This window comes from Aethalodelphis obliquidens, unplaced genomic scaffold, assembly GCF_003676395.1.
Source record: "Aethalodelphis obliquidens isolate GAN/ISIS:26980383/991018 unplaced genomic scaffold, ASM367639v1 scaffold53, whole genome shotgun sequence".
Classification (NCBI taxonomy): domain Eukaryota; kingdom Metazoa; phylum Chordata; class Mammalia; order Artiodactyla; family Delphinidae; genus Aethalodelphis; species Aethalodelphis obliquidens.
This window is the reverse complement of record NW_020837997.1, coordinates 3,513,847-3,534,015: the sequence shown is the minus strand read 5'-3', so window position 1 is coordinate 3,534,015 and position 20,169 is coordinate 3,513,847. Positions and strand designations below refer to the sequence as shown.

At 49.7% G+C, this 20,169-nt stretch overlaps 1 protein-coding gene across 11 annotated transcripts in view; it reads left to right on the top strand.

Annotated features, from left to right (window-relative positions):
• The window catches only part of SUGP2 (SURP and G-patch domain containing 2), a 31,138-nt gene extending 12,504 nt beyond the window's left edge, over positions 1–18,634 (top strand). For 6 of the 11 annotated variants that reach the window (XM_027084782.1, XM_027084780.1, XM_027084777.1 and 3 more), the window contains exons 5-10: positions 4,154–4,641; positions 5,685–5,796; positions 9,572–10,089; positions 11,932–11,993; positions 14,946–15,082; positions 15,720–18,634. In XM_027084782.1, coding sequence (XP_026940583.1) covers positions 4,154–4,641; positions 5,685–5,796; positions 9,572–10,089; positions 11,932–11,993; positions 14,946–15,082; positions 15,720–15,840 — 1,438 coding nt within the window. In that variant the 3' untranslated portion in view covers positions 15,841–18,634. The remainder of the gene's footprint in view (positions 1–4,153; positions 4,642–5,684; positions 5,797–9,571; positions 10,090–11,931; positions 11,994–14,945; positions 15,083–15,719) is intronic. The other 5 variants (XM_027084779.1, XM_027084785.1, XR_003428337.1 and 2 more) reach the window with 4 other exon arrangements.
• Positions 18,635–20,169: the final 1,535 nt, after the last annotated feature.

Below are 20,169 nucleotides of genomic sequence, written 5' to 3'. Positions count from 1 at the left end.
ACAGAGTTGTCCCTGGTGGAGACCACTGATCTTTATCATCAGGTTATTTTCCGTGATTGACACCCTCACTGCCACTCCGTACATGTGCCATGCCCTCACATGAGTGTTTTTGACTTAAAGATAATTTCATAGGGTGATGTTTTACCTTATATGCTTTTGTTTTATGTGTTTGCTCATAGGATTTCTAGTTGTAGTTCCTCTTTTTTGAGTGATCTGTTCAGGTCTGGTATAGTCAATGTTGTATCCATACCAAGCTCTCTATTCTTGCTGTTGTAATTTCTAAAGATGCTTGAAAGGTGTAAATTTCTGTGTAATGGCACCAGGGCTTTGGTCCTAACCAGCATGATTTTTCAGGAGAAGAGTTGGAACTTGTTATGGTTTTATTTTTACAGAATTTTTTTTTTTTTCTGGCTGCACTGGGTCTGTGTTGCTGCACTCGGTCTTTCTCTAGTTGTGGTGAGCGGGGCTACTCTTTGTTGTGGTGCGTGGTCTTCTCATTGCGGTGGCTTCTCTTGTTGTAGAGCACGGGCTCTAGGTGCGTGGGCTTCAGTAGTTGCAGCATGCAGGCCCTAAAGCACGCAGGCTTCAGTAGTTGCAGCGCTTGGGCTCAGAAGTTGGGACTCGTGGGCTCTAGTGCGCATGCTCAGTAGTCGTGGCGCACGGGCTTAGATGCTCCACGGCATGTGGGATCTTCCCAGACCAGGGCTCGAACCCATGTTCCCTGCATTGGCAGGTGGATTCTTAACCACTGAGCCACCAGGGAAATCCTTTACAGAATTCTTGAATTCATCAAGATTATGTTCCTGTGTTGAATAAGATAGGCATGTAACTTAAAAGGTAAAAAAAAAAAAAGAAAAGAAAAGAAACCCAGTAACCTAATTGCCCCAGTATCATTTATTGAATACTTTTTATTTAGCAAATACTTTTGCTTTCTGTGCACTTGGTACCGTTCTAAGCACTTTACTGCTTTAAGCATTAGCTGGCCGAACCCTCATAAACAACCTTTTGAGGTAGGTATGTTGTCATCCTGATTTTACAGACAGAAAAGTTGAGGCTCAAAAGAGACCTCTTGCCTCAAGGAGGCACAGCTAGGAAAAGACAGAGCTGAGGTTCACATTCTGGCTCTGTGGTCTCAACCAACGCTCATACTGAAGGAAGGAGGCTAGATCCTCTGGGTAAGATGTCATCTAAACTTGGAAGACCCAGGGGCAATTTCCAGGTGATTGCCGAGGTGATTGGGCTGGAGGGAAGGGGGACCCTGAGAGGACTAGGAGCATGCCTCTCTGCTGCATGACCGCTCCGCACTACCCATCAGGTTCATGATCTCTGACAGTCAGGGGTGGCGGACGGAAGCATAGCCAGAGCTGGGTGTATGTGTGGCGGTGGGAGGGGGTTCCAAATCAGAAATGAGCATTGAGCTCTAAACCAAGTATTTGAGGGAAACTGGCAGCATGAAGGAGGGCCACCCAACCCAGCAGATCTGGCACCTAAGAAGCTACTATAAGGAAAAGAAGATTGTCTACAAGTACATGTGTGTAATTAATAGTCTTGGGTGGATAATAGCATATTGTATCCATGAAATAGGAACTGCTTGTTATGGAAAAGAACCAATTAAGGATCTTGGAATTGACAAATGTGATTGTTGAAATGATCTCAGTGGTCGGCTGATAGAATTGACCTGGATGAAGAACAGATTAGGGAGCTGGACTCAGAGACGTGATCACCTGTGACTTCCTTCAGAAAGAATCATCCAGAGACTGTAAGAAGAAAGAGTGTGCAAAAAACAGTGTTAAAGAACTAGTAAACTTAGGTTTTTGGTGTGTATATTTGAATTCTTAAGTTAAAGTAGTACTTTACCAAATGTGATTTACCAAAAAAATGAAGTAAACACAAACGGCAAAATGTTTCTGCCATGATATTGATGGCAGAAACCATGGCTGTGTCTATGTGGCATGCAGGATCTTAGTCCCCTGACCAGGGATTGAACCCATGCCCCCTACAGTGGAAGTGCAGAGTCTTAACCACTGGGCGGCCAGGGAAGTTCCCAGTTCCACTCCTTGGAGACAGTCGCTTTTAGTTCATTAAACTACTTTTAACAGTTACTTCTGTATCTCTAGAGATGATAAGCCTATGTTGCTCTTTTTTTTGTTTGTTTGTTTTTTATGACCACACTGCAGGTCTCGTGGGATCTTAGTTCCCCAACCAGGGATCGAACCCAGGCCCCGAAAGTGAAAGCACCGAGTCCTAACCACTGGACCACCAGGGAATTCCCCAAAGCATTTTCCTTATAATGAAAAGTGTATATATAATTCAAGCCTCACAGCAACATGATGAAGTAGCTTATTATTATCATCCGTCTCATCTTACAGATGGAGAAACTGAGGCACAGAAAGATTCAGTAAATCTCACAGCTAATAAGTGTTTACACTGGGATTTGAACCGTGCAGGCTAGCTTAGGAGTATTCTATGCTCTTGATGTTACACTCCACTAGAACTAAGGGAGATGGGTTTGTGACATGTCCTCACACTGCATGCACTTGGCATTAGAACCGACCAAGGGAAGGGGACTTACATCTTGGGGATCCAGGTCACCTGGGCACTGACTCCACTGTCTGCCCTGGATGAGGGGCTGCGTTTGACTTGAGAACTGGAGCTTCTGTTTTGGTCAACCTTCCCTTATGTGGCAACCCTTGCTTGTTAGGATGCAATCTTGCAGGATGCTGCTGTTGGCCCAGCAGAGTGTCCAGGGCAGCAGAGGAACCAGCACACAGGCTCTTTCCTCAGATCCAGCCAGACCTTGACTGTGCAGTGAGCATCAACAGGAGCTTCATATGGAGCTGCCCACCAGGGACATGCCACATCACACGGTGCTGCCAGCATCCTGCTGTGCACTGCCACCTCACAGCCAATCAGCTTCTGTTATTGGTAATTGGGAACCTCATCTAATATATGATCTCAACTTCAGGCGTCCAAAAGCCGCATGAAATATTGCTATACTCACCAAACAGTACTCGTTCTTTAACACAAACTGAGATTGAACGTTCACAAAAAACTTGTTATGAATGAGGTCGTGTAGAAAATTACAGAATATCCCAGGAAAGGGAAGTCACGTGGGCCACATTGTGCAATGCATAGAAGTTGAAACCAGCAACAGCCAAAATAAAACAGGCTTCTGAATAACTTTTATATGAAAGAGAATTAGAATTGGAATTAGAAACTCTTCAGAAGGGAGTAGCGGGGAGAGCATTGCATATAGAATGCATCCGTAACAGCGGTTGGGAGAAAGGTGCGACCTTGTGTGTGTATCAGAAATAGAGTGAAGGTAAGCATTCAGTTCATGAAGCAAGAAGGAAATGGTGCAAAAAGCCCAGAGACTACAAGGAAAGGGTTAATAGAGATGAAAGAAAGTGCTAATGAAATGGTCAACAAAGTAAATAATGTGACCTTCCCCTTCTAATCCAGTCATTCCTCTTTCTAACCCGTTCCTTGAGCAAATCCTTAAGTTTGCTTTATATTCTTTCAACCTATGTGAAAAAAACAAATATATGTGGATTTCATGTACACAAAGCAGTTTCATATGGTATGTATCAATGTTGGTCTTCTCTAGTTTGCTCTCCGTGGGCTGTATTACGGATCTCTTTCTATGTTAGTACATGTAACTCAAACTCCTCTTTTCTGTGCTGTTCTCATTATGACTCTGGCACGTGATTTCACAGCGGTGGCACACTCAGTGCCTTAATGATGTAGTTAAAAGGTCGCTGAGTGCTCACCATTTGAAGGGCGTCATCTCCTGAAAGTGATGTCCAGGAGCAACACCTGCCACTTCCTGACAGCAGAGAGCTTCCATGGTTTCAGGGTAACTGGTTTGTATTGTGAGGCCACCAGGAGCTGGGAGCTCCTTCATGGCTGCTGATGATGGAAATTGAGGAGGAATCGACCAGTGTTCGGTCAGAGCTCCTGGTCACCCTGTGGTCACTCTGAGCAGGACAGATGGCCAGGGCCCAGCGCTGGGTTCTTGGTGGAGCTGGGCGGAGCCTCTCCAACAGCAGGGAGGCCACTAAGTAGAAAGGGTTTGCAGAAGTGTATTTACAGTGACAATTTGGTCATGCTGGTGTATTCACAAATGTCCTGCTATTCCTGTTTTGTTATACAGGTTTTTATCTGATGACAGTAGTCTGGAGTATAAATATTATAAGCTGAAGCTGGCAGAAATGCAGCGGATGAGCCAGAACTTGCCAGGAGCAGATCAGAAGCCGATGGCGGCAGAGTGTGCAGTCCGGGCCATGCTATATTCCCGGGCGGTCCGGAGCCTCAAGAAGAGGCTCCTACCAGGGCGGCGGCGGGGGATGCTTCGAGCTCAAGGACCCCGGGGCTGTAAAGTGAGGAGAGCAACCACCGGGACCCAGACCCTCCTCTCCTCAGGCACCAGGCTGAAACACCATGGCCGGCAGGCTCCAGGCTCCTTGCAGGGAAAGCCACCTCAACCAGATGGCAATGATGTTGCCAAGGACTGCCCGCCAGACCCAGCCGGACCCTCTCCTCGGGACCCCAGCCCAGAAGCCTCAGGCCCATCCTCCAAGCCAGCAGGAGTGGATGTCTCCGAAGCCCCTCAGACCTCTTCTCCCTGCCTGTCTACTGATGGTGAGTGCTCACTTCTGTCCCCCTCCTCTGGGCCCCAATGCTCATCTATCCCCAGGGCTCTCTGCAGAGACAGGTGGCTTCAGTGGGCTGGGCTGGGCAGCAGGCAGCAGCGAAAGGGACCTGGCCAGGATGGCACACACACAGGCACTGTCTCTCTTCTTGCTTCCTCAAGGGGCTGGCCCTAGACTCCTGCTGCACCCTTCCTCTTATCCTGAGTGTGGAGCTGACACGAGGTGCTGCCTGGTGACTCTGTGCTTCCCTGCAAGGTCCTCCTGCTGGCCAGCAGGGTGTGCCACATGCCCGTGCTTAGGGCTTTGAGCTCCTTGATCCATTTCTCTCTATTCTTGCCCGTTATATGTTCCATAAGGCTGCCCGTGTTCTCATTCTGCTTCCTCTTCCCTGCTAAGGTCTCTGTGTTTCCTTCCTTAGAGTTAGTTGACCAGCAGTTTCTTTTGTTTCTCCCAGCCATTACCTTCTCCTACTGCAACAGGCCTGCCCTCTGGCCAGTGCTTCCCACTCAGCACTAGGTGGGAATGGAGAGGGAAAAAATCTACACAACTGCTACATTTCTCTAGCTGTTGCTACATAACAAGCCAGTCCAAACTGTGGCTTCAAACAGGAGGCATCCAGTGTTGCTTCAAGTCAGCTGGGCTGGGCCTGCAAACTGTCTGCAGGCAGCGGCCAGTTGTCTGGAACTGTCAGCTGAGATGATAGGGGTAGTGGGCTACATGCCTGTCACCCACCAGCAGTTCACCTGACAGTCGGGTTTGGCCATCCAGGAGAGGCAGAGGAGGTGCTTGAGCCCTCTGAGGCCTGGACTCCACATTTCTGTCACATTCGTAGCCAGCAAGAGTTCCAGGGCCAGCCCCAATTCAAGGGGAAAAAAGAGAGTCCACCTCTGCTGGACAGAGCTGCAGAGTCACATGGCAAAGGGCAAGGGTACAGTGAGGGGCCGTCTTTGTAATCAGTCTCCACAGCCCCACGATGTTCACATGGGAATTGGCATCTCAGAACCAATACATGACAGTTGCTTTATTTTGTAGTTGATACGAAGACAATGGAGACTGCAGAGAAACTGGCCAAATTTGTTGCTCAGGTGGGACCAGAGATTGAACAATTCAGCATAGAAAACAGCATTGACAACCCTGACCTTTGGTATGTACCCATCACACCCCTTTAATCTGAGGCCATGAGTGTCCTGAGAGCCCACAGGAGTTCACCCCATGAGTGTCCTGAGAGCCCACAGGGGATCGCCCCGGGATAAATCACGACTTCACTTCTGCTGAGCTCAGGGCTGTTAGGGAGCATCTGTTTTGGGTTGTTGGGAGACCTGCCCTCATCTGGGGCATCAGGAAAAGCCTCCCCCGGAGGGAAGTTTAAGCTGGATCTGAAGGTTCAATGGGCGTTGGCCAGGGGAAGGGGGAGGGAATGCCCTGGCCGAGGGACTTATAGTTTCCCCGGGACCTTTGCAGAGGCAAAGAGGAGAGTGTGTCCTCGCCCATGAGTCTGAGGAGGAGGAGGGCACTGTCCCTGGTCATGCTGGCTACTCTGGGCAGGATGAGAATGTGCTGCTCATGTAGCATGTTGGTGGGTTTTGGTCCAGATGTAAGCAGCAAGCACTTCCACTCAGTGATGGCGTGGCACCCTTGTGCCAGGAGGGGGCACCATTTTCCTCCCCATTCTTCAGATGGCGTAATCATTCAACACTACACAGCCCAGAGGCCACAGAACCAGAGCCCCACTCTGCCTGCGGGGTGCGGGTTCTCCTTCAGGGAGAGGCTGCCTGAGGGCCATGTGTTCCCAGTACCGAGCCGTAACCCGGCTGGGCTCCCCTTGGAGTGTGGGGTTCCTACGCTGTGTGGATTGTGTCCTATTGCCAGCTAGGGGTTCTGGGCGCTCACCCTGCTCCCAACATGCTAGAGAGTCGTGCCTCAGCTTAGTTAAGAATACAGTTAAAAACTTTACATTTCCTGGAGCATTTCTGGGACCCAGTAGTGGCTAAGCGCATACTTCTAGTTTGGCCTTACACACAATCTCTGTGTTTGTGGTGAGAACTTTTGGGTATCTTCCAGAAGGGGATTGTTGAATCATAGTTCAATGCAAACTAAGTTTTGTTAGTGCGAATTCCCCTCCCTGAGGGCCACTCTTCTAGGAGTGTCATGAGTGCCTGTCCCCACCCCCCACCTTTTGGCATGCCTTTGAGCCAGTGGGATTGGTGAGGAATTTCTAATTTTCTCAGTGAAGTTTTAGTTTGCATTTTTCTTATGAGTGAAATTGAACCTCTTTTCATAAACTTGTGTCCTTTGAATATCTTTCTGTAAACTGTTCATATCATTTGCCCTTTTTTTTAAAAAAAGTTTTGTTGAGGTATAATTGACATGCCATAAACTGCACATATTTGTCTAATAAGTTTTTTTATTAATTAATTTATTTTTGACTGCATTGGGTCTTTGTTGCTGCGCACGGGCTTTCTCTAGTTGCAGTGAGCAGGGGCTACTCTTCCTTGCGGAGCGCGGATTTCTCATTGTGGTGGCTTCTCTTGTTGCAGAGCATGGGCTCTAGGTGCGCAGGCTGCAGTAGTTGTGGCACATGGGCTCAGTAGTTGTGGTGTGCAGGCTCAGTAGTTGTGGCACACGGGCTTGGTTGCTCTGCAGCATGTGGGATCTTCCCGGACCAGGGCTCAAACCCTGAATTGGCAGGAGGATTCTTAACCACTGCGCCACCAGGGAAGTCCCTGTCATTAATAAGTTTTAATGCGTGTTTACACTCATGCAGCCATCACCAACATCAAGATGATGAACACATCCATGACTCGAAAGTTTCCTTGTGCCCTTTGTCATCCCTTCCTGCAGGCAGCTGCTGATCAGGGTTCTCTCACTGTAAATAGTTTGCATTTTCTATAATTTTGTGTAAATGCAGTTTGTTTTCTCCTTTTGTCTGGCTTCTTACTCCACATAGTTATTAGGGTTCATCCATGTTGTGTGTATCCATAGTTCATTCCTGTTTATTGCTGAATGTATCGCATTGTATGGCTGGACCACAGTTATTTACCCATTCAGCTGTTGATGGCATTGAGATGTTTCCATTCAGGGACAATTTCAGATAAACCTTCTGTGAGCAGTCATGTACAAGGTCTGCTTTTATTTCTCTCCAGTAAAATACTGAGGCAGAGAAAGACTGGCTCACATGGTGGGTCTGTGTTTAACTTTTGAAGAAACTTCCAGACAGTCTTTCTAAGTGGTGGCACAGTTTTGCATTTCCAGCAGCTTGGGTGAGAGTTCTGGTTCCTCCCCATCTTCACCAGCACTTGATAGTGTCAGTCTTCTTCATGTTAGCCCTCTTGGTGCGGGGGAGGGGTGGTTTTCATTTGTGTTTCTCTGAGGACTAACAGTGCTGAGCATCTTTGCATGTGTTTATGTATTTTTTTAGTGAAGTGTCTGCTCGGATCTTTGGCCTATTGTTTTATTGGGTCGTTTATTTACTTATTAATGAATTTTGAGAGTTTGTTATGTATTCTTGATACAAGTTATTTGTCAAGTGTGTGGTTTGCAGATAATTTCTCCCAGTCTGTGACTTGTTTTCTCATTCTAGCAGTGTCTTTTGGAGGGCAGAAGTTCTTAATCTTTGCCCTTTTTCTCAATTGGGATTTTTGGATTTATTCTTTCTAGTTTCTCTGACCTTTTACCTGTAATGTAATTGTATCTATTTCCTTCATAGTTGGATATTTTTCACTTTACTTATGGTATGTTCTGCAGTGCAGAAACGTTTGATCTAGTAAAATTTCTGTTTTATCTCGTTGCACCTGGATACAGAGTTACAGTTAGAAAGAATCTCCCTACACTCAGATTATAAAGACATTTATGTATTTTCTTCTACAACTTGTATGGCTTGGTTTTTACATTTAGATCTCTGATCGGTGTGGGGTTATTCAGGAGCAGAGAGTACAGCATAGATCCAATTTAAATATTTTTGTAAAAAGCCGCCCAGTTGTCCCAACACCATTCGTTGAAAAGACTGTTCTTTTTCACAGTGATTTGAGAGGCCACCTTCATCAGATACTGTGTTTCTGGCCTTCCTCTTGGTCTGTCTGTCCATAGACAAGTACCACACTGTTTTAACTATAGAGGCTTAACACACCTTGTAATACCTGGTGGAACCGAGCCCCTTGTTGATCTTGTTCAGGGGTTTCCTAGATAGTCTTACATACTCATGTTTCTATATGAACTTAAGAATCAGATCCAGAAAAAAATAATGCTTTTACTTTTATACGTTAATATTTAATTAAGGGAGAATTGACTTCATTATGAGCCTGAGTTGTCCTGTCCAAGAACAAGGGCTGTCTTTCCTTTGGCCCAAGTAAATTTTGTGTGTTTTCGGTTTCTCACACCAGCCGCAGCTCCAAGCTGTGGCTAGGGCCATTGGACTCGGAGGCTCAGAGAGGCCTTTTTGCCAGCATGTTCACACAGCTTTGCTGCAGGACATGAGGCAGGAGGTGACACACCTCTCTCCATCTCATGGCTGGAGTATGGGAGGAACCAGAGAGTCACAGTGAGCACACCCAGGCCCAGAGTGGCCGGTGACGTAATCAGAAAGAGATGAGGTAAGGCCCAGTTTGGATCTCCTGGCTGTAGTGTTAGAGCTCGTTCTAGCACGTTCTCTGGTCGTCCCTGTATACCTTGTTCCTCCAGCTCCCTCCCCGAGAAAGCAATAAGGCCTCTTATGTTCTGGCTACTTCGTTAAATTACTAGTACTCTACAAGCTTTCTATCTCATTGTAAAGCTGCCCATCAACCACAGCTGGTGGAAAGAGGTCATGTGTTCGCTTCTTTGTCCCACCCCCAGCTTTGTCAAGTCCATTTGGACAGTTTCAGAAAATACGAATGTTTATAGAGAACCCTCTGGTTAACCAATGTATTTCATCTTTATCCCAGGTTTCTACATGACCAAAACAGTTCAGCTTTCAAATTCTATCGAAAGAAAGTATTTGAACTGTGCCCATCGATTTGCTTTACGTCATCTCCTCTGAACCTTCCTGCCAGCAAGAGCACCGATTCTCAGGAGAGCCCCCTGGAGCCCATGGAGGGGGAAGGAGAGTTTGAGGATGAGCCCTCTCAGCACAAGGCTGAGCTGGAGAGCCCAGAGGTGATGCCTGAGGAAGACGAGGACGAGGAGGAGGATGAGGAGGACGAGGAAGGGAGTGAGGAGGCCCCCACTCCTGGAGGGGCCTCCAGGCCGGCAGGAGGGTCGACCAAGTCTGAGGGCTCGGAGGGCAGCCCCCCAGCTGATGGCCTCCTGAGTGGGGTGACCGAGGATGGCCCGGCTGGTGCGCCTGCCCTGTCACAGTCCTCCTCAGGGGCCTGCTTCCCCCGGAAGAGAGTCAGCAGCAAGTCGCTGAAGGTCGGCATGATTCCGGCTCCCAAGAGGCTGTGTCTCATCCAGGAGCCCAAAGGTAAGTGCCTGGCTATTGACACAGTGCCCCCAGCACGGTCTTCTGTTTAACACCTGAGGAGGAGTCATGGTGCTCGGTTGTGGGCCATGAAAAATTGTGGAGATGTTGTCTGACTGTTTTGAAGAATTTACCTGGCCCTCAGCCCAAGTTCAGGTGCAAGATGACCAGCTGGCCCCCGTCACCCTTTCCGCCTCTGATTACTCCAGCTAACCTGGACATTACCTTCCAGAACACTCCCAGGGCCAACACAACATGGGGTTCTTCGGTCTTATGTTTTTAACCTAAAATAGTCCTATTGGTTTTGCACGCAGTCCAAAATGTTCATGAGAAACTGACGTTTCCAGTTGGTCTGAGGTTGGCACTCTAAGGAGATGCTGCGTTTGGCTTCTAGCACCCCACATGCTGCTTGTTATTTTCCATTATTGCTCAGCTTCCAACAAGGGAGTCCTGGCTGTGGAAGGAATGGGCCTGGGTCATCTTGGCTGTTTCCTGCCTGTGATCTTGAGGCGTGCCCAGCTTTCTGAGTGCCTCCATCTCCCCAAAGACCCCAGAGCTGTGATGACTGCTTGGTGACGATGAGGCAGGAGGACACGGACAGGGATCAGTCTTGGGCAGCAGTTAGTGGGAGCTGTGCAATCCATGCTCTGCCAGCCTTGGCCATGGAAGGCCATCTCCTTCCTGCCTGTGGGGAGGGTCAAGTTTCTTGAGGTACAATTTACCAGCAGTAAAGGTGCACCCTTTTCAAGTGGACAGTTCACGGAGTTTTGGCAAAGGTGTATAGGCATGAGCCCCCCAGTACAGCCGAGCTGGAGCTCGTCCCAGAAGTGTCTCTGTGTCCCTCTGCAGTTTTCTCCTCTACCCAGCCCAGGCAACCACAGACCATCTTCTGGCCTTGTGGTTTTGCCTTTTCTAGGCTGTCAGTAGGCGAATCACATCATGTCCCGCCTTTTGTTGGGCTGCTCACTGCCCACCCAGGTTTCCACACAGCCGGGCCTGTGTGGGGCTGATGCTGCGATGCTTGTGTGGCAGGTGGTTTTGGTGAACAGGGCTCCATTGTGTGCGGAGAGCCTGTGTGTTCTACATTATTGAGACCATCATATTCACACCCAGCAGTGTCAGTATAGTTTCTCCTGCTAAAGGAACAGTTCTCGTGGTTTGTGTTTGGAAACCTTGGTGTTGCAATGGATTTCTAACTGTTCTACTAAACTCTTATGTCCTTCAGAACTTATCAGAGTATGGTAGCACATCAGAATGCTTGTTAAGATGGCTTTTATGGGGGGAAAGTGGAATTCTTTCTACTTTAGAAGCTCTCAGTTATTTTGATAGGGTGGTTGATGAGATAGTACCAGACCTGCTGATCTCTCCTTTGTCAAATATAATAATAACAATAATAATAACGTGATGTGGTGCTGTGTATGAGAAGCATGGTTGTTTTTACTAGAAAGTTCTGAGTGGACTTTACTTCTCTATCTATGGAACAGTCACAGGGACGTGAGGAGGGCACAGTGTTGCAAATAGCTCATTTGTTGAAGCAAAATGTATTCCTACGGTCATGGAAAATGACCCACGTGTCAAGTCCTTCGTCATAAACGTGGGAATCATGCTTAGGTAGACTCTCCCATAGCAAGGCAGCCCTCAGTTGAGCCTCTGTTCTGCCTCTGCACTCCATGGGTCACAAGATTCCTGAGAGGAGTCAGGGCCAAATGGCTGGCCCTGTGGTGCAGCTCCTAGCCACCTTCTGTCCGCAGAGGGGCTATAAGCCAAAACTGCAGCACCCTCATCCTCTAAATAATTTGGGGAAAGTACATATATGTGTATATATACATTTCTTTTGTCTTCCAGTTCACGAACCAGTTCGAATTGCCTATGACAGGCCTCGGGGTCGTCCCGTGACCAAGAAGAAGGTGAGTGTGGCTGTGAGTCCTCACGTGTGACGTAGTCAGAGTTTGCCAGAGTTCCAAAGGGCACTGGCGTGACTAAGCTATACTCATACTTCAGGCCAGGTGTCAGCATACAAAGCACAACACACAGCCTTTTCTCTCCCGGGACTTCTTAAAAGTGTTTTGCATTGCCCAAAACCACAAGAGGGAGTAATTAGTCTACTTAACGGATGTATGAGGCCTGATATGTGCAATGGATTGGAGAGATGAACAAGATAATGTCTCAGCCAATGAGAAGTTCAGATTTAGTAGACTATAATTGTGGTTAAAAGTGTGCTACTTTGTTAGTAAGCCGAGCGCATGTGCGTACGCATGTGTGTTTATTAACTGGTCAGCACCTCTTGTGCTCCCAGCTCCATCTGCCCACCTAGAGGCAGCCATGAGCGGGGCTGGCAGCAATAGAAATGTGCAGGACCGGGAATGGTGGGTGCTGTGGGTGCAGAGAAGCAGGTCAAAGGGAGGCAAGCAATAAGGTGGGTTGGGGGTACCCTTTAAGCAGGGAGGCCTAGGAGAAGCCCCAAATCAGTCACAGGTCAGCAGGGAGCCCTTTGTGCCTAGAATGGAGTGATGGGGTGAGGAAGTAGAGGTGGCAAGCACCCAGGTCACATAGGGCTTGTCGATGGATGTCAGCACTGTGGCCCTTTCTCTGGGAGAGGCATTGGAGAACCACGGTGGGGATTTGGGTGGAAGACATGGCCACCATGGCAGCTGTGTTGAGAGCAGCCTGTGGGGTGGGGGGCGAGGCAGAGCCGGGGGTCCAGGAGAGGCGAAGGTGGAGTTGGTGGGACTTGCTCATGGATTGGATGTGGAACAGAGAAAGCCAAGAGCCCAGGGTGACTCCAGGGTTGTCAGCCTGGACAGTTAAGAGAATGGAGCTGCCATTGACTGAAATGGGGAGCCCCTGTGGGAGCGGGTCATTGGAAGAAGACGGGGGCACACTCCAGACATCTGGGCTGACACATGTCGGGGCAGGTGAGGCTACACAAGCTCACCTGGGATACATGTGGGGACATCACAGGTCTCTAGAGGTCAGGGAGGTGAGTGGGGAACCAGGCGAGGTCTCTGCTGGTGTCAGGGGATGAGCAAAGCCCAAGTTGTGGCTCAGACCTGTTCTGAGTGCATTGCATCAATATCAATGGCCAAATGAAGCATCAGTGTGACCCCAGTTACAGCTGAGAGCAGGGACCTTCCTGTACCCGAAGCTTATGGTCTTAACAGCTGTGTTGGGTTTTAAGCTGACCCAGCACCCGGGTACCCATCTGGTGGCCTGGGTGAGGCACAGCCTGGTGAGAAGGCAGCCTTTTCAGGCTCAACCTGGCCATCTAATCTTGGCATGTGAATCCTGAGGTTTTGTACATCTGTAAAGTGGGGCAGTTGCACCTATCCTGCAGGTAGGAGATACCTTGAGGATTAAATGAAATGTATGTTAACCCGGTGTGCAGCCAGCTGGTGTCCTGCAAACATGGGTCTCTCTTTGGGGTGACTGCAGGCAGGGAGGAGGTCTCCCCTACAGCTCTCTGTGCACACCTCAGCCTGGCCTATGGTGCATGGCTTTGCTCCAGCCCCAGGAAGCCAGGCAGGGTGATTCTTAGACACAGTTGAACACTCACAAAGATCTGTCCAGCTGAGTGGACCCCTGTTCCTCCTGTTGCTCCCACCTGAACAGCTTTCCCGAAGGGGGATGCAAGCCTGCCATTTGGGGACCAGTGGCCAGCCTTCCCTCTGCCTTCCCCATCCTCTTCCCCTCCCCACTTGTCCCCTGCTCAGACCCTCTCCACTACTCCCAGCTGCCTTGATCAGGATAGAGGAACCTTCTCCCTGGGAGCATGTGAGGCCCTGGGGACAGGCTGTGTTCAGTGTTTAGTAAACGGATTAAAGAAATTGGCTCAGGCGGCAGGGACTCTGAGCCCCCAGCTGCCCAGCGGTTCCAGCACACTGTGGGTGCTAATGAATATTCATGAGTGAATGGAAATCCCCTTTGCTCACACTGGGCAGGCTTCTCCTCCAAAGGCCTCTAGGCTTTTTAATTTGTCTTCCCACAGTCAGCTCTGGAGCCCAGACTTCCTCTAGGGCTTCTTACCTTTCCACCCACAAGGTCTTTCCCAGGCCCCATCCTTCTTCCCAGCTGCACTGGCTCTCAGTGAGGTCTGCTCTGTGCTAGACATGGACCCCAGAGTCCAAGTGAAACCCGGTCCCTGCCCTTGGGGAGCTCTCAGAGCTCCAGACCTGGGAAGGACCAGAAAGACACATAGGTCAGTCAGGTTTGCTGAGTAATGCCTGAGGGCAGCCAGGGAAGCTTCCAGGATAGGGTCACTGCTCAGAGTTTTGGAAGCCCATGGGAATTAATGAAGCAGTGGGAGAGGAGTGGGGGTCAAATAGGGAGGACCCTTTGAGCCGATTTTTCTGTACAGCCTCTCTCCACTGCCTTTCTGGATCCCTCCTGCCTTAGCCCTGCTGCCTCTCTGACTCCTGCACTCCAGGGGCCTTCCTGCCTCAAGTCCTGTGCCCTGTGTCCCTCAGGCTGGGGTATGCCCTTTGGTCATCACAGGGCCACTCTCTTTATCCAGGTCTTCACTCTGGGCTCTTCCTACTCACCCTTTGGCCCCAGGACCCACCATCCCCTCACGAAGTTTAATTCACAGTCTCAACACTGCAACAAGAGTGGTCATGGTGAAGCCTGAGAGGCTGGTCTGGTGTGGTTCTGTGGGGATACCTCAGGCTGGTGACCTCCAACCTTTAGAGGTCTGAACCCACCCAGGGAATATTGCCAGGACCATGGCTTGATCTTGAGCATCTGTGGAGTCAGGGAGGCATTAGGGGTGTTAGTACTGGACCATGTCCAGGTGTAACGCAGGGCAGACCCTTGCTCCAGGGGCTTTGCTGCACCTCACGTGCCACACTCTTCTCTCTCCTCAGAAACCCCAGGACTTTGATTTCGCCCAGCAGAAACTGACCGACAAGAACCTGGGGTTCCAGATGTTACAGAAGATGGGCTGGAAGGAGGGTCACGGCCTGGGCTCCTGTGGGAAGGGCATCAGGGAGCCTGTCAGTGTGTACGCAGTGGGCGCTGGGGGCCAGGGGTGGGGATGGGCAACCGTGCCTGGGGAGATGAGGCTTTCTGTGGGATTCTGGTCCTAAGTCCTTTGACCTGCAGTCTGATCCTTGGTTTCCTTCATGTCGAACATGGGTTATAGCAGATCATTTACATATGCAGGTGTTCATACAGCTCCTTGCTGCACTTGCATAGACTTGGTCCCTGGCATTTGGCCACATTCATTATTATCATAAAAGCTTGAGTGGTAATGCTGGGTAGTTACGCTAAGAGCCACTTCCCTTTTCCAGGAGCCCACATGCAGACTAGCCAGGGTAGAGCACAGCCCAGAGTTTATTAAGCCCCATTAGCAGCCAGCAAGCATTTCAGTTAAAATTGAGCTTAGCACCTGCTGGGGAGGCTTTCTGCCGTAATCAGGGGCTGGTTCTGAGCACACTTCTCAGAAAGTTCGCATGCCTGCCCGGGTGAGTATCCCTTGTTCCCCACTGTGAATTGTGTCTCTGTTTTCCCCCTCCCTTGCTGTCACTGTTGTGTGTCCCTCATACCTCTGTCCCACTCAGATGACTCAGGCTGTTTTCCATCTCCTGGTGGCCGGGCTCTGGGCTCAGGTGTAGCTAACTCTCCATTTTGCTCCTTAGGGGAACTGCCTCGGAAGGGGAGGGGTTGGGTGCCGACGGGCAGGAGCACAAAGAAGACACGTTTGACGTGTTCCGTCAGAGGATGATGCAGATGTACAGACACAAACGGGCCAACAAATAGGTACGTATGTGAGCTAGTGTGGGGGGCATTCTGCCTAAGCTGATGTTCTGGTACACAGAGAAGCTTCCTCCAGAAAAGTTAGTGTGCCCCACTCCTCAAAACCCAAACATCAAGATATCACTCCCCCTAAATCATAAAATTTTGTGAGGGAAACAAAAGGAGTGTTTGGATGTGGATGTGTCCCACCTCTCACCTTCCAGGCTGAAGGAACGAGCCCAATGCTCGCCAAGCGCCACTGCACGCAGCCCATGGTGCGGCCTCTGCACTGGGCTCCCAGGTGCGACTGTATGTGGCCATCTTGTGGAAACAAGCCACCACGGGAGTGGCCTGGTGTCTTACGAGTGTAAGGGTGACCTGGAAGCTGGTGCTGCAGAGGACGCCACTCTGCCTCATCCCTTTCTGAGGGTCTTCAAATCCTTTTCCTTCTGAGGGGCCTTTGGCCTATAAATATCCTATCTTTCTCCTATCTTTCTCCTCTCCTCTCAGTTTTGAACAAAATCGTTCTCTCCCTGAATAGATGAAAACCATTGGTGAGAAAGATAAGGCTTGAAGCAGCAATTACTCTTAAAACGCCACCTCTGTCCCGGATCTGCCCTGGAACCAGTGCCCAAGTAGGTTTGGTGTGTACACGAAAAACAAACATCTCTGCAGTTTCTGGTGCGGAGGTTCCACCCGCTGGCTTTTCTTTTTCTTAAAAAAAGAACGCACCATTTCCAATCTGCTTTTGCCTTTCACCCTCTTCCAAATGCTTTTGGCAGCAAGTCTTCTCCAAGTCTCCCCTGGTTCCGCTCAGAAGGTGGGGCTGCCCTTGAAAGCACCAGCACCCTTTAAGTGCTCAGGAACCAGCTCCTGTCGGTTTTCCTGTCCTGGGACACATTGCTCTCTAAAAGTGATCTGCTTGCAAACTTGATACCGAAACAGTCACAGATCATATCTTCTCAAATTTAAATAGGGAATATAAATCAGTAATAATGAGGTCTGTGCTTTGGTACCACAGCTGTCGGTTGGAGTGCTGAAGCTCTTTAAACAAGTGGAGGTACTGGATTCGATGAACGTGTTATTTATGGAGTCTCATCTCTTAAATGCATCCCAAGAGACTTGATGAAATTTCAGCAATGTATTCAGCAGCTGTATTCAGGGGGGAGTAATCATTACACCGATGAAACTTTCCCCAAATTTACGTGTCTCTTAGAATCCACAAAGCAAACTAGTTTTTTTTTCTTAAACCACATATGGAGTCTCTCCTACAAAGGGGTGGGAGGTGTAAACTCTTCAAGACTCTTCAGTTTTTGCATGTGTGGCAGTGTAAAGAATTGTTTTATTAGGGCCTTTGTACAGAGCAGAAAGGATCCTCTTGGGGTGGGCTGTGCAGCTGTTTGCTATTTCAAGGCGTATGATTGCCGCCCCTTCCAGCTTCTCGCACTCTGCCTCTTGCAACTACATGCGAAATTCTCAGGCTGTGGGAATCTCTCAGCCCTTCCTCACAAAGCAGCAGTGTTGAAGTTTTAAATACATGCTAAAATCTGGAAAACAGGATCCTGCTGATACTATAAGCTTGGGGGACACAGCAGTGAGTTACCCTGTCAGCCACTTGTATTGGCTGTTATGAAATCCTTGCTTTCTCAAAGCCCGAGACCTCCTGGGCTGTAGTCCCAGGCTCCTCTGGATCTGTCTTGTCTGTCTGGCCCACGCTCACCAGCACAGCGTCACGGGCCTGTGCCAGCATCTCACGTGCCCGCCTGATGTTGCCCTTCTTCATGCCACGGGTAGTCCCCAGGGCCCTGCTTGCTTCTGGTCACTTTTGTTGCTTTGGCAACTGGCAGATCTTTATGGCCACGGACATGCTGGAGGTTCTTCAGCAGAGTTGAAATAGCCTGCAGGGGTGGTGTGGTTTTGGGGAACCACAGCTATGGGTTTTTTTTTCTAATCTTTCCAACAGCCTTCCATGTTGGCTGGGGATCAGGTAAAGGGATAGAACTCTGAGAACAGGGCCTTGATCCCGCATGGCCTTTCACAGAGCACCCTTTGGTGCTGAGTGAGGTGTGCACCCCCCAGCATGGGTCCTGGCTCTTTTTTCAAGCATCATATTCGCTTTGTCCTAGTATACTCATTCTTGGCTTTCCTCTGCTTTTATTTATAAGTAAAATACTTTAGGAATTCCCAGGGTTTGAGCCCTGTTCCCACAGCCTCCTGCCACTCCTCCTCCTGGGGGTGTCCTGCTTTGAGCTGACACTGTGAGCCTTTGGCAGTCGTCAAAGGGAGCACCTACTTCTTGAGCCTGGAAAGTCCTGTAAGCACTCAGGTGGCGCTTCTGTGGAGTTGGCATTGAGGCAGTGAAGGTGTTGCGTGGGCCGGGGAGGAGCGTGGTGGTGCGTCCCTGTGCCAGCTGTCGGCTGGGGACCAGCGTGCTGGCCCTCTGTGCCCGCCCTTGCCCTCTCCAGCAGAGGCCACTCTGCGGAGAGCACGTGTGAGAGCAAGTGCGATGTGCAGTTGCATAGCCTTGTCAAAGTCACAGTGTCTTTTCTGTCATTCTAGTTCCAGGGTCTCTTCCATGAGGACGACAGGCATCCGGAAAGTGCTAACTCACCACTTTGGGTGCTTACTGTCTCTGCCTTGTTTCCATCACTGGAAATCATATAGAGAAATTTAGCGTTTTTGGTCCTTGGTAAAACCTAGAAGACATTTGTGATGTTACAAAATGGAAGCTTTGGGTTTTGTTTCTTTTTTTTTAATCTAAGAAGTTGTGGATGTTGTTAATCATTTAGCAGTTGAAATAAATGTAGAGGAAACCTAATTTTCCATGGTCTCCGTTGATGTGTTTTTAAATCAGACTGGTTGGGGAACACATGGTAGATGTTGTAGGGCCTACGTGGAGCCAGATCGTAAACACTCCTGCCTCCCAGGCATGCCCTCTGCCTGCGGGGGCCTTTCTGACTGGCTTGCTGCAGCTGGGGAAGCCTAGAGGGTGCCAGAAAGCAGGTAGTGATCAGGGCCAAACATAGTGGGTGGGTCCACTCTGTTTTCTGTAGAGAGGGGGGTTTATTGCTGGGTACAGAAATCTGCCTTTGAGAGGGTGTCGGGACATGGGAGCTTTACCTGAGCTGCCCACAATTCACCTGCCCACCTCAAGGCCTTCCCTGATCTCAGAGTCGGGGTTACAGCTGCCAGAGTTAGACCAAGGCCCACCTGGGCTTCCCCCTGAGTTAGGAGCTGGCCTGTGGGACATCTTCAAAGCTCCCTGCTGTTCCCATATTCTGCCCAGCCTGTGTATGATTCCTCCATCAGCAGCCCCTTGGCCCTTCTGGTGAGGAGGGAGGGTAAAGAGCACATAGGTGGGCAAGCCTGGCACCTACAGGACCTGCAGGGACCTCCACCTGAACACAGTGTAATGGGCAGGAGCCTGGGATATGGTTGTGCCCGGGGTAGCAGGGAGCCCAGGAAGGGTTTGGGGGGCCTTTGTCAGCAAGAAAGGGAGGGAAGGAGGAGACAGTGCCCCTTAGGAAGCTGGTGTGAGACCCCTGAACCTCTCCTCTCACTGTGTCCCAGAGGACACTCAGGAGTGATGAGGACCCGCATGATCATGATGGGAGCTCTTGTCATCCGAGAACCTCCCACACATTTGCTGTCATCTTCACCAGAGCCCTGGAGGTTGGTGTCTGACCATGAGCTTTAGTGCCGCTCCCTGAGAAAGTTGCTCAGAACCTATAAGGACCCCACCCATTCTCCTCCTCCCTCTTGGGAGCCCCCCTTCCCAGCTCTCCTTTATCACTGTGCAGGGCTGGGGCAGGTCACTTAGACAAAGGCACACAGAATGAGGTTCTCCAGCCCAGGACACTGTTCAGGCTTTGACCTCCGGCAGGTCTCTCCACCTCAGGCCTCAGTTTCCCCTCTGCGATTTGGGAAGGCTTTCTTCCTCTGCTACCTTGTCATTTAGGGCTAACTGGAACCTGAACATACCATTCTCAGCCTGGAGGGCCCCTCGCCTCCACGTCCTCCCCCCCACAGCCTCTCCTCTCCCTGGAAGCCTTCTGGACCAGGACCGTGAGAGGCAGAGGGTGCTGCCAGAGGAGCTCCAGTCTCCAGTGTTAAAGCAGGCCTTTGCTATGCCTGCACACGGACCTACATAACATGCACACGTAATACATGCAAACGTGCCCATTCAAGCAACATGAGTACATTTTCTTTTGTAAAAGATTTTTGAAAATGCAAGACCCAGATACACGCGGAACAAAGCACAGAGGTTTCCCCTCTTTCCCACTCCCATGTAAAAATAACAAAAAATAATAATTTAAGGCTTACGATGCATGCCGCCTAGAGACTTGCTTCCTC